Source organism: Dermacentor silvarum, chromosome 4 (genome assembly GCF_013339745.2).
Source record: "Dermacentor silvarum isolate Dsil-2018 chromosome 4, BIME_Dsil_1.4, whole genome shotgun sequence".
In the NCBI taxonomy this organism is placed as follows: domain Eukaryota; kingdom Metazoa; phylum Arthropoda; class Arachnida; order Ixodida; family Ixodidae; genus Dermacentor; species Dermacentor silvarum.
In genome coordinates this window covers 96,854,936-96,868,583 of record NC_051157.2, presented here as the reverse complement: position 1 = coordinate 96,868,583, position 13,648 = coordinate 96,854,936, and the positions used below count along the sequence as shown (strand labels likewise).

Sequence of the window (13,648 nt, the reverse complement as noted above, 5' to 3'; positions counted from 1 at the left end):
GCGCCCAGCTTCGGACCGCCCCCTCAACGCTCGACCAACGCCCCAGTCCACGCTCTCTACGCCTCTTTCACTAAGTTCTCCAACGGGCGCAGGTAAAGCTTCTACCTCGGCCAACCTCGACCCAGCATCGCTGTTCTCGAGAGCGCCGTCTTCATCCGAAACGCATACACAGACACACACACATTCGGCGTCACGCCGCCTGTCAGCGTCGACGGCGAGAACTCACGCAAGAGGTCGCGCTGTACGTCTTTGCGTACACAAACAAGCCACGGCCTCAAACCGAAGCTGCACAGCGTTCGAGGTGCCCGCCCGCTGGAAACAGTCTCACGCCTCGACACCCAACGGAACGACGTTCGCTGTTCTTGCTGTTGCTTCGACAAGATATCAACCTCGCCGTGTAGCAGCGTATGTGTGTGTGTGTATACACGTAACACGCAAACCCCTGCCGCCGCGGGAGCGAGGGACCACGACGGCGTGACGGAGTTTGCACTGCCCGTTACGCTGGATAACGAACTGGACGCGGCTTCCTCGTGACCTCATCGGGAGACACGCCTTGTCCAAACGAAGGACAAGGTCCCCCATGCACGCCTTCACCGTACGGCGCACGTTGCGAGCTCCATCGGGCGTGCATTGTTGCCAGCGTGCACGAACCGCGGCCGACGCACGCGCAACCACTTACACGCGCTCTGCATATGCGTGCCGAATCGCAGCGGGTATTCCCGGCGCAGACACGCACGCAACGTCACAACTGTCACAACTCGCGATAGAGGCTCGGTCGCGGTTGCCAAGAAAAAGTCAACGCCCTCCCCGGGCACCCTGTTTCTGTTCACGCGTCCTTAACTCTTGCCTTCTCTCGACGCCCTATAATATCAACACTGCTCCCTATTTTTTCATTGACCCGAGAACAAACCGCCCGACAACGCCCCCCTTGTATTTGCACTAATGCCAGCTTACTTTTTGTGACGGCGCGCACAATGACCAAATAAGTCGTAACAACGGAAGAAATGGGTATCACGTGAGTATAGTGAGACCTTGTATGTGCTAAGCGCTCGTCGTAAATAGCATTTCCAGAGTTCCTTTACTGAGACCCGATTCATTTATTCCTTTCTGAATGACATTGGAAATGTTGCCAGCAATATAGCGTTAAAATGTCGCGTATATACCCCGCAACTCGCAATGGCATAATGATGATAATTATTTATTGGCATCCCCTTTCGAACGGGGCGGTGACAAATGTGTCATCTAGCCTGCTTGAGTCAATCAGGTATGCTGAATTGGAAGCAATATTATATTGTTTACATATTACGGGTTATGTACACATGACACATAAGAGGCTTCAGACAAGATGTACCACGAACCGAAGCACACACAAAATATAACTTGCTATGGCTAGTAAAAGAAAGCAACGACGCCATCTTCTTTCTTTGTTCTCTATTGTTGAATTTGTCCCTTCGCTGACGTATGTTGTTGCAAAAGGGGTGTTTGTATAACGCGGACAGCTGGCAGTAAAGCGTCCTCTTCCAAGCAACGCAAAAGGAAACTCAGTAAAGAAAAAAAAAAATGCTGCGCTGATGACCTAACATGGGTCACGAATCAATAACAAAATAAAAACACAAGGCGACACCTGACTTCCGTCGTCCTGAACAAACGAGAAACAAAGCGCGGAAAGTAAAATTGAAGGGGAAAAATAAAATGTCGGCGGTTGACGACCGCTCTACATCCACATACACTCGAACTCTGGGTGGTTTTCGAGAAAAGGACACTAAGTGTATAATGCTGAAAGATCACCAACGCGCCACAAGTGAAGGCTATAGTAAGATAACTTTGGGGCCACTTGTGGTTTTTATTTATTATTTTTTTTTTCGCGCAACTTTCGAATCGTGCACTGACGCAAGAACAGCGCAAACAAAAAAAGTTGGAAGCGACATGAAAACGAAAAAAGAAAAATCTCCGAGGTGTCCTCGTTTGGCACTTCCAGCGTATCGTTTTCGGGCGAAAGGGAAACGTGCTTGCTCTCAAGAAGGTAAAATAAAAAAAAAAAAAAAACGGCGACATGTACGTTTCTACTACGCATACTTTCTCTACGCATCGCGTTAAGGTCACGACAGCAATTCACAAATTACGCTACGAGCGGGCACCCTGTGGGGGGATGTCATGAACCCAGAAGTGAAATTAGGCAGCAGGAAATAAATGAAGAAAGAAGCAGAAGAAGCGTGCGAATTCTTGCGCTCGCTACACTCGATTATGCGACGCCTTACCTCAGAGACGCGCTGCCGTCATAAATGCGAGTCTGCCGTCTGGCTGCCCCGGCGGTTCACTGACTTGACGCGGCATTTAGGTCATATTTTAGAATGCCACAACAAGAACACGTAAACGCACGGTCTCCTGTGTGTCGGGATCGCATTTTTCTTTGTTTATTTCTTGTTTGTTTTTGTTCTTTTGCGCTAAACACCTATAGTGCACTGAAGTAAGTTCTTGGTGGGGGGGAGGCGAGGTTTTTCGTTTCTTGAATGCATATTTCGTCATCTCCATATTTTTCTTCTTCTAATTTCTGCCCTTTCGGAGCTCTACACAACGCTGCAACCCCGAGCCTTACGGGTACGCGAAAAAAAAAAAAAAAAAAAAAAACTTCTCACACTATATATAGAACTGCTTGTAACGGCAGATGCCATCCTATCATAATGTTGCACACAAGATCAGCGGCCGCCGAATCAAACACTTTCGTTCGTAGGCCAGCTCGTATCAATGTCACATGAACAAAAACCTTTGCGAATTCGACCAACCCCTGTATTTACGGTACTTATATGGTTTATGCGAGATGTTTTTATTAGATTTATATATAGCTTTCCTGTATCCACTTCTGACTCCCTGCCCCACATGGGGTATGTCAAGTACTTTAATAAATGAAAATGTACCTGGCGGATGCCATAACGCCAATTATCGGTCCGCACTCTTGTTGTTTCTCTGGAAGGCGTGGTACGACAAAATTGACCATTGAACAACTTTTTTATCGAAGGCTGCAACTTTAGGCTGTGGATTAAGCCCCGGTCACCACAACAAGAGTTTGCACCGGTCGTTGAAGTGAAGACCACGATTCTGACACTGTCAATGCGAGTGGCACTGTCAAAAGCTATTTTGTCCCTGGTAATTGTTCGACCACAATTATTTTTTTCTTGACGCCACAAGGTGTGTCTACGAGTAACACTCGTTTAACAAAAAGAAAGAGAAAAAGAGTAGGCATGCGACCTGGCTTTAGTCCAGGTGAAGGCAACAGATGGAGCAAAAGAATAAGCGGCAAGGTTTGCAGATTGGACTGGTTCAATTAACACCACAACGACGAAGCTTTGCGTTCACTGACCTTCAGCGTCCTTCAACATATAGTTGCGAGAAAACCTCGCTACTGTTTCTTTTTCAATTCTCAGCTATAAATTTCACATACACAGCACCACATAAAGGAACGGCGAGAACTCATAAATTCGAGTAAATGGCTTGGAAATCCTTCTGGCCACGTCGCACTCTCACAGAATTCGAGAACAGCTCCACAAAACGACACCTTTAATTTGGAGACTTTTTTTTTAATTGTTTTTTCTTCCTCTCCCGCGAATCTCGCTCGATTCGATTCGCGTTTCACTCGGTTTGGAAAGTGAGGTTCTATATATCCTCGTCACCGCGACATTCCGTATTCCCAACGTGTCGTGGTCTCTTTTCCTTCTCTCCCTCTTAATTTCGCTAGTGCCTGTTCAGTGCTCCGGTAAGGCTTAGAGGACGCGTGCGGATAAAATACTACAGGCCGCACCATGAGCACGCATCAAGCGGCGTGCGTCTCCTTCGTCTCGCCGACCTCTCCCCCTCTGAATTCGACGCAGACACGCCGCTATCGACTCAAGAAATCTGTGTCACGCGATTGTACCCGCGAGGGGGCCGCGTAGAAAGCGACAGCGCGACATTCTTGCTAAGGCGCGCTCATTCAAGGCTCGTAGAAATGCGCTATACGTATCAGCGGAGACACTGCGACACGTGGTCCACTGTTTAAGAGGGAACACTCGTAATGTGCGACTTTCACTTTTCTGGCGCTCTGTATAGCTGCAAGCGCTGTGCGAAGCTATGTCGATGCACGGCACAGGCGCGCCTATAGAAAGGTGCCACCAGCGCCATGCACCAACCAAAAGAAATTCGCTTAGCACCTAAAACCAGAGGCACGGATGATCGCGGACCGAATCAAATGGACGAACTGAGTCGTCTTCAATCGAACGAGATGTCATCGCCGCAGTTTCGGACGCGCAACGTCATCATTTCTCGCGCCGATCATTTACTGTCATTGTCGTACTAGGAAAAGAAAAAGAAAGAAAACGTAATCAACTGCAGGCTCAAGATATGTCACATGACCCGTATAACTTTTTCTTCCCAGCTTGACGTCTGCTTCTTTGTGCATGACTGCGCGTGTGAGAACATATAGAATAGTAATATAATAAAGAAGAAAAGCGTGCTCGACGTCTCGAGTGTCTTGTGAGTGGGTAATGAGGCCACTGACTGATAAAGGTTTGGGAACCAACCACTGTAGCCCGCGTTAACACTCGGCACTGATAATTTCATCAGTGCTTAGCTGGTTAATTGCGTTCTCAATGCGGCGTGATAGATACACAGTAGGCGGTGGGAAAGCCGCTGCATGGATAAGGGTTGCTATATAGTACTCCTTGCCAACGTTCGCGCAGCACAAAGGACGTAACAGGACAGGCCAGGTAAACGCTTACGCTTTTGTATTTTTCTTTCTTTCTCTTTTCATCCGCTATGTTGCTTTTTTTTTTTTTCTTTAAGGCATGACTCGGCGCGGCGTGCTGTGGAGGAAGAAGTCCCGCCTACTTTCCATGGCTGGAGGCAGAATCATCACGACTAAGACGGTGCAAGAAAATTGCGTGCCCCCGCGAATACTCAACACAGAGTAGAACATTTTTTTTAATTTTTTTTTTTTTGTGGGGAATAAGTAAGGCTATACGAAAGGACCACCCAACGCATCCTTTTAATGAAGAAAACTTGCAAAGAGGGTAGTTGGTTTTGCATAATGACCGCAAATGACTCCACGTTCGCCTCGTGTTTTCACCGCGTTCTGGCCCCGACTCCTTAATAAGCGCAATCATTAACTGTGCTTACGCACCGTCTGAAAGGTCGCTCGGAAGCGCGTGCGCTATTTAGGGCACTTAGCACCGACGTGCAAAAAACAAAGCGCAAATGTTAAACACGAACACACGTGCGCACAAATGCATAAATTTTGTTGATGGTCGTCAAATAAAGGAGTATTTGGTTTACCTATACAAAGTGTGGCGCGTTGAAATCAACCACATTTATGTTATCCACTTCAAAGTGCAACTCCCGATTTTACTGTCCTGATTAGAATGGTTCTCTTCGGTCTCAATGTAACCCGGCCGTAACACGTGTCATCAACATTTGCGTGAAATTTACAACTTCAACGGCTTTATAATTAATTTTGAGAACTGCTGGTAGGCGTGGCTATACAACCCGGTCAACCACGGTAACTTAGCGCAAAGTGCTGGATAGACACAAACCCAAAACAAAGAACTATATCGTTACTATGTAACGTGGGGCGCATGGGCTCCAAATAATATCACATATCGCTCGGCGGTCTTTAATAAACGGTTTATATACTAACGCTCGTCCTCGTTCGTTTTGTGTTTGTGTCTGTCTCCCACTTTATAAGTTACCACAGTTAGAATGCAAGACCAACTAGCACAACAAACAGACCTTCTGATTGTCCTATACTTACGAGACCAAATAGTCCAGCTGACCATTTCACCATGCCGATTCACCTGTCATGATATCGCTTATTTTAAGTTGTTTTCACGTCATCGTCGAGTCCACATTTGACCGCATAATTCACCAGCCCGAAGGACGCAAGAAAAAATGATTGGCACTTTCCTGCGCAACCCACAATGAACACAACTCATTGACGGTCGCGGCGCGGATGCTCAACTCGACCGAGCTTGAGGCAATACGTTAAACGAAACGTATATCTACTGATCACGACCATATGAAGTCAAATAAAGCACAGGGGGACATTATTAATCGTTTTAATTGAACTGTAGAAAAGATAAGGTAAAGGGAAATGAAAGCGGACGAAAAGAAAAAAAAAAATGACTTGCCCCCGGAGGGAGGTGAACCCAGATCTCCACATTTGGAGGATGTGGGTTCGGCACCCGCCGACGGCACGTTGTGTATCCTTTCTGAAATCACAATTAAAGCAAACACTTAATTTCCCCCTATGATCTCATTGGTTTCGTTATCTGTTGGCTTCGCATGATTGCGACTAACAAAAACCAGGCCCCTCGGTTACGTCCCCTTTCTTCTCGTTCGTGTCTGCTGATAAACATTCGGGTTAAAAAAAATTAATTATGGGGTTTTACGTGCCAAAACCAGTTCTGATTATGAGGCACGCCGTAGTGGGGGACTCCGGAAATTTGGACCACCTGGGGTTCTTTAACGTGCACCTAAATCTAAGTACACGGGTGTTTTCGCATTTCGCCCCCAACGAAATGCGGCCGCCGTGGCCGGGATTCGATCCCGCGACCTCGTGCTCAGCAGCCCAACACCATAGCCACTGAGCAACCACGGCGGGTAAACATTCGGGTTAATACTGGGCCGTCACCGACCTGGAAACGCCAGGCTTGCCAAGTATTGAGCAACAGACTTCTCGCGCGACACAATTACCGGGGTCCGTATTCACAAAAGGCTCTTACCCTTGTATTAAGAGAAAACTTCAGCCAATTAATCTTGATGCTGGGCGTTTTATTTAGCGAAGGAGGGCAGCCAATGGCGGAAAGTACTTACGAACGAACAGCGTTGTGAATAAGGCCACCGGTTTAGCGTCAGAGCCTTCGGACAAGGAGATTAAAAAGAAGAAGAAGAAGAAGAAGAAGAAGAAGAAGAAGAAGAAGAAGACAAACACACAGGCGTGGGTCCACAAACAAGATTCCGGATTCCAGAGTCAACAGATATACGAATATACAAAGTTCGGGATCGACTGCCGCTGGAGTGAGGATGGCAGCTAGAAGCAACAGTTCAAAGGAGTTGAAAGTTGTCCTGGATGGGACGTTTACGAACTTCTATCGAGGACGACTGAAACTCCGCAACGCGAGATGTCAAATCCTAATATTTTGCTGGACAGAAGGGGCACTTATGGTCCCTTGTGCGCAACCCATCAACAAGGATTGTTTGTGTTCATGTTTAAACATACCTATTCACATTTCATTTATAAACAGCTAGTGCATTTCATAGGCTGACGCAACATTGCCTCCCTTAAAATCTTTACTAGGTTTCCGCGAACTGGCACTTTCACAGATCGCCCTGAATCAAATCTCCGGTAACTTACAAAAAATTATTGTTCATCGTTCTTTCCTGTGAAGAAGTTTCCACCTCGTTTAAAGCGCGTTAAAATACGCATTTCTTGTATTTATTAGGCTTATTCATAACAATCACGCGCGGCATTACGGCATAGACCTAATTCTTTGCGCTTTGGTGATGTAAAACTTCAGCATACATTGTTAAATGGTCCCGTAGTTCAGCAGTATAGGTCAGAGCCTGAAACATCAATACTCTTAGCATAATATAGGACACTGCACGGATAGTTTTCTGCGGTCGATTCCGAGGTATAATTGTGGTATTGGGCCGGATTCCGAACAGCATGAAGCGTTGGTTTTGGTACGGCCAAGTCAGAATAACATTTATTAACATGTTAATTGGTAACATGTTACAAGTAATGTATAATTAGTGTAAGCCGACGCCCGCGCTTGATACGAGCCACAAAAATTTCTTTTAAGAGCAGTTTCGGCCAAATATGCTGATGGTCGCCCGAGGAGTTCGCTGTATAATCCTCAAACGAGTGACTAGGCAGAGTAACACACGCTCGAAATGTCGCTGTATAATCCTCAAACGAGTGACTAGGCAGAGTAACACACGCTCGAAATGCCAAAACCGCTGTAAGCTTCATCGAGTCAGCGCATTGCGAAGGCATTATTAGGTGCACGTGCCATAATGAAAGGTGCCGTTCACCATCACCATCATCACATCTCATCGTCCATATATAACTTGCGGCTTTTTCACAAAAACTTCAGTTAACGCATCAACTGCGTTTCAGCTTCTCCCCCATTTCATGACGGGAGAGAAGGCCAGCCAGATCGAATTTCCCTTGTAACTTATCTGCGGGACCTGTTTTTGCACGGGCGCCAACCAGTTGGCACAATGACAAGATGTCAGACTTCAATTAAGGGTGAGAGTCAACGGCCGTTTATCAACAGAGCAAATGCGCTGCTCTGAAGACCTTTTGTGGCGCAGACTATAGATGATTACAGTTTTGCTGCCGCTTAAGGCTCCAAGCTCTGGCCATTCAACATGCACGTAACTATGTTGATTGTAGTAGCCTCAATAAAACCATGAGTTTGCCTTGAGGATGTCTCTTTCCTATACGAATAAGTTAGCTTGCGGCCTGTCGACAATCCCGTCATCCGACGAGTAAATACTTCGACTTAGCACATTCACGACGAGCTTAATGTAGGGTAATTTCGAAAAAAAAAAACATAGCCATATCACGTATGTTCATTGATATTTCATAATACCAAGCGCGGATATAAGGTTTTTAAGCAGTGTTGTACAGTTATATCTTCTGTGGTGCAGGAACCATCTTAGAAAGGCCCACAGGGTTCCTGCGGAACAAGTGGAACGAAAACCGAGTGTACGGTACATGTGCACCCAACAACACACTCGATTCGGTGAACGTTCTCGATTAATAAAGTAGTCCGGTCAGTCACAATAGAACTCACAGGTCGACGACAAAAGAACCGGAACAAACTACAAAACAGCACGCCAAAGTGGAACGCCCGTGATTCCGGAGCACTGCATGCCGCGAACTAAGTGCGGTGCAAGCTATTCGGAAACGACCACGGCGTCTCGATTTTTCTTTTCATTTTCTTTTCTTGCGCGGAAGGGCACAGTAACAAAACAGAAAGCTCGCACAACGAAAAAAGTCCCCTGACCAGACGGAGCAGCAACAACCCACCTGGTCCGGCCGGGCTTCATGCTGGCGGCGTCTCGCTGTTGGCGAGCGAGCGCGGAAGAGCCGTGACGAACGACGCGACCGACCCGGCGCTATCGACGATATCCCGGTCGATGACGGCAAAGCTAAGGTAATCCGTGCGGCGCCTCTTCTTCTTCTTCCACAAGCACAACCACGGCGACGGTAGTACTCGAACAGAACTCGGTCGGCGACGGCACTGCTGACCGGACCGTTGCGGCGCTCACATGTCCACGCTCACGGGGCAACGAACCACCACTCATCCGGAGATGATGCGCGGCCGCGACACAGAAAACAGGTAGCCACGTCCGCCGCCCCCGGCGGCGGTAGTAGTGCCGGTGCTGGGGGATCGAGGCTTCTCAAACAACTCGGGAAACCGCACTGAGAAGGTTCTGCGACGAAGAACAAGTAGCGGAGTCGGTGGGCCTCCTCCTCAGCCGCTGCTGGTAACAGACGTCTCTCACCAGGAATCGCACCGGTCCACAAGGATTCCCGGCAGAGGAGCGAGTGGCAGCAGCCCCCGGAAGGGCGATAAAGGAAGGCAACGAACCACACGCGCACTATACTGTCGATCCTGCACAATTCGCGGCGAAGCACGCAAATTCCAGCCGGGGGTATGGACACCACAACACAGACCGTGGCCGCCGGGGATTCACAGGGGCGGACGAGACGAAGACCGGCCGCCAGCTAGCCAGCCCCGTCAGCAGCAGCCCACTTCCCCCTCACCTGTCCTACCGAGCTCGACGGAACACGATAGTTGCGCGCTGCTAGACGGGCAGCCTGAAAGCGAGTAGGTTGCGGGCCGAGAGCGCACCGAGGCAGAAGGACCGGAGAGGGGGGGGGGGGTCACGTGACTTCCTCCGGCACCGTCCGGAGCGAGGGGGATAGATGAACGTACAGTTGAGAGGAGGAGGACTGGCGAGGAACGAGTATGGGCGTGGAACGTTGGTGGTGCAAAAGAAAAGCGAAACGACTAGCTGCTCTCGGCTCTATACCTGCGAGCTTTCTTTTGTGTACGCAGCACACAACGACACGAGGTGCACACCTTGTGGAGAAACCGCTGCCTAGTCTGCTTGCTGGCTGGCCCCACTCGGGGGAGGCGAACCGTCGGTCGGTCGGGAGGGAGATCGGAGAGAAAAAAATTTAAAGAAAAGAAGAGCCCGTGGTCGTATTTGCGCAGACACAAGTGCACTCACATGACGTGCCCCGGAGGCCCGATGGCAGTGCAGCCGCAGCAGCAGCTGGTGGAGCAGAGAGGAAGTGCACGTACTCGAAGCGCGCCGACGCACGCGAATACACTGTGTGCGCCAGGCAGCAAAGTGTACACACAACGTTCCCGCGGCTGCTGAGCTAGCTAGCAAGCGGCGCTTGGTGCGCCCTTCGATTGACCCAATGGCTGCTGCCTCCTTTGAATACGCAATGATGAACTGCGTGCTTTGCGGGACGGCGCGAAGAGCAGCGGGACGGAGAGTTCGCGAGGAGAAAGTCGGTAGACGGACGGTCCTGATGAGGCTGGATATGGAACGTGCGTGGGTGTTATCGTATACATTATATGCTAGCTCTTTCGAAGAGTCTGTGGGAGCGCGCCTTCCTATAGCACAAGGCGTGCGGACCGGAAAGATTCCTACTTGATGCAGGAGCCTTGGGCTCTACTTTATTCCACTTTTCCACGGGTCATCGGTGTCATCCCTGTTTCGAAAGCGTGTGCATGTATCCCCAGAAGTTACGAGATATTTCCAGCGTCTTTGTTCGTGCAATTCTAACGTGCCCTGTTCAAATTACCCGATTTCTTTTCCATTTCATCCCCAGATGGTCACAACCAACCGTTTATTTTATACAAAACCTTTTCAACAACCGGCGCTTTTGAACACTCTTGAAGAAAGGGTAAAAGGACAGAAAGGAAGCTGGCAGAGGTACATTCCATTAGACTTACCCGTTTACAGAGAAAAAATAAATATTCCTTCCTCCAGTCCATTTTCTTTTCACTTCTAGAGCGCTCCCGAAGCAAATCCTCGATCCTAGCCATCGACGTAAAGGGAGCTTTTGACAACGTCAGTCACGAAGCTATCCTCTGTAACATTGAAGACCTGGGCTGCGGGTCGCGGACATACCACTATGGCATGAATTTCCTCGTGGACCGCACGGCCACAGTGGGAATAAGCAACCTCCCCAGCAACAGCTTCTGACTACCGAACAAAGGCACGCCGCAAGGGTCGGTCATATCGCCGTTGCTCTTCAACGTCGCCATGAATCAAATTGCCCAGCTTCCTCGACGCCATACCAGACCTACGACACGCTTTTTATGTAGATGATATCACGTTATGGACAAGGTACTCGAACACCGGAACGCAAGAAACACGCCTACAGGAAGCAGTAAATACTATCGAGAGCTACTTGCAAAGATGCGGCCTTCGCTGTGCTCCCGAAAAGTCAGAACACCTCGTCCTCAAGTCAAGAACGAGAGGCATACCACCCAGCTACGATGAACTTGATCCCAGCGTCACCCTTAATGGAACGCCCATCCCAAAAGTGGAAATTAACCCTACGAGTTCTAGGGCTACAGATCCACAAAGACGGGTCTGGGGCGGCCACCCTCCCGCGACTACAGCGAACGATGTCACAGCTCACGTATCTCGTCAGGAGAGTTGCAAGCCATAGAAGTGGCCTTAAAGAACGAGACACGCTACGCGTGTTGCAAGCACTCCTCACCATTCGAATAACCTACGGCGCGCCATACCTCGCGCTGAGGAATGCAGAGGTAGAAAAACTTAACATTCTAATACGCAAAGCCATCAAAATCGCCCTGGGGCTCCCATCCACAGCTTCGACCACGAGACTTCTCAAGATACACAACACACACAACGTACACACAACACACAACGTACACAACACCTGGCAAGAACAAGCTGAAGCTCACAAAGCCAGTCAATTAGAACGACTGCAGCTCACGCTCACCGGAAGATCAGTGCTCCAACGGCTAAGCTACGGCGAAACCTTTATAGCCGCCACAGACCGAAAAGAAAGAATTCCGCCGAACGTCCGTGAATTCCACCAATTCCACGCAACATGCAGTCCACGTACCATAAGGAAAGAAGACAAGCCCGAGTGGATACTCTACGGCGAAGACACAGGCATGATCCGGACGCCAGATACACCGACGCAGCCAAATACCCGCAAAACGCTTACGCCCTGAGAGTTTAGTAGATTCCCAGGGCAGAGAGCTAGCGTCTGCCACAGTCCGGACACAAAACGCTGAGACTGCAGAAGAGGTGGCGATCGCCCTATAATAGCGACTACAACGTGCATGGACGCAGCTGTCGTCTTTTCCGACTCTCAAGCAGCTGTCAGAAACTTCGCTAAGGGTCGCATTTCGACAGAAACCCTAAAGATGTTGAAGCGCCGAAGCACTCCGATCCCGCACACCTGCGTGACATGGGTTCCTGGGCACGAGGGGCTGGAGAGGAACGAAGCGGCACACGCCGTGGCCGGCGATCATGTCTGCCGGGCCAACCCTTCCTACTCTCGAGACGCCCGGTCAGCGTCAGCAGGGACAGAGACCGCACCTATCACCTACTCAGCGATCCTTCAACATCACAGGCTGGAACGCATGGTGTACCCACATCACCCAAGATTAAACAAAGAAGAAAGCACCACACTCAGATGACTGCAAAGTAACAATTACACCCACGGCATACTCATGCATAGAATCTACCCGACACTACAAGGATATCTCTGTCCAATTTGCGGCGTACCGGACACCTTGGGGCTAGGGAACCTAGTTGGCACACCTGAACCCTTGAGTACCCATGGCACCTAAACACAGACGCATCGCCCTCACCAAAAGGCTGTAACGCCAGACAAGAAAGCGAAGACCTCATCGAGATGTGGGAGGCCAAGCTCGTCTCCGAGGACCTGGAACAAAAACGACGCCTCGGCGCCAGGGCCAAGGAGGCAGTGAAGGCCAGAGGGTTCCTGGAATGAGGAGACCTCCCACATAGAGTATCCCACCCGGGATACTGTTTCGAAATTAAACGTTTATTCCTCCTCCTCTAGAGCGCTGACTATTTCTCCCTGATATGTCCCAGGCAATATGTCTCCCTGGCAATATGTCTGCATACCCAGAAATTTGTAAATGTATGAGGTTACGACTAATGGTAGTTTCAGAATTCAGTTCATATAGGAGGTGGATGGAGATACATCTTCTACCGCTGCGCAACCACAATTGAGAGGCCATGGGAATACTAAACGTTGACGTCGTGGCTTACGGAACGTGGACATCAACGCTACTCTAATTGCAAACCTGGAGTGATGAAGTTCTCAACTTCCTTGAAATGAAGAATGTAGGTCGTCTTCGGTCCGGAGTGAAAATGCACTTCCCTTCAATTAAATCGAAGGTATAAGGGTGTTTATTGGACGGCACTTAAAGCAGCGCAAGGGCGACACTATAAAAAGCGCAGCACGGACTCTCAGCACGAGAAGCGCTCGAGAGCCGAAGAAAATAGGGAGCCTACATGCAACGCCGTTTTACCTAGAAGAAAACGACCCATTAGACGCGAGCTGTGCATACTG

General features: G+C 49.2%; 1 protein-coding gene across 4 annotated transcripts in view; it reads right to left on the bottom strand.

Moving 5' to 3' along the window:
• Nucleotides 1–9,878, bottom strand: part of LOC119450393 (harmonin-like) — a 144,363-nt gene extending 134,485 nt beyond the window's left edge. For 2 of the 4 annotated variants that reach the window (XM_037713828.2, XM_037713831.2), the window contains exon 1: nt 9,065–9,877. In XM_037713828.2, coding sequence (XP_037569756.1) covers nt 9,065–9,084 — 20 coding nt within the window. In that variant the 5' untranslated portion in view covers nt 9,085–9,877. Of the gene's footprint in view, nt 1–9,064 lie in introns of all 4 variants that reach the window. The other 2 variants (XM_037713829.2, XM_037713832.2) reach the window with 2 other exon arrangements.
• Between the last annotated feature and the right edge of the window lie 3,770 nt (nt 9,879–13,648).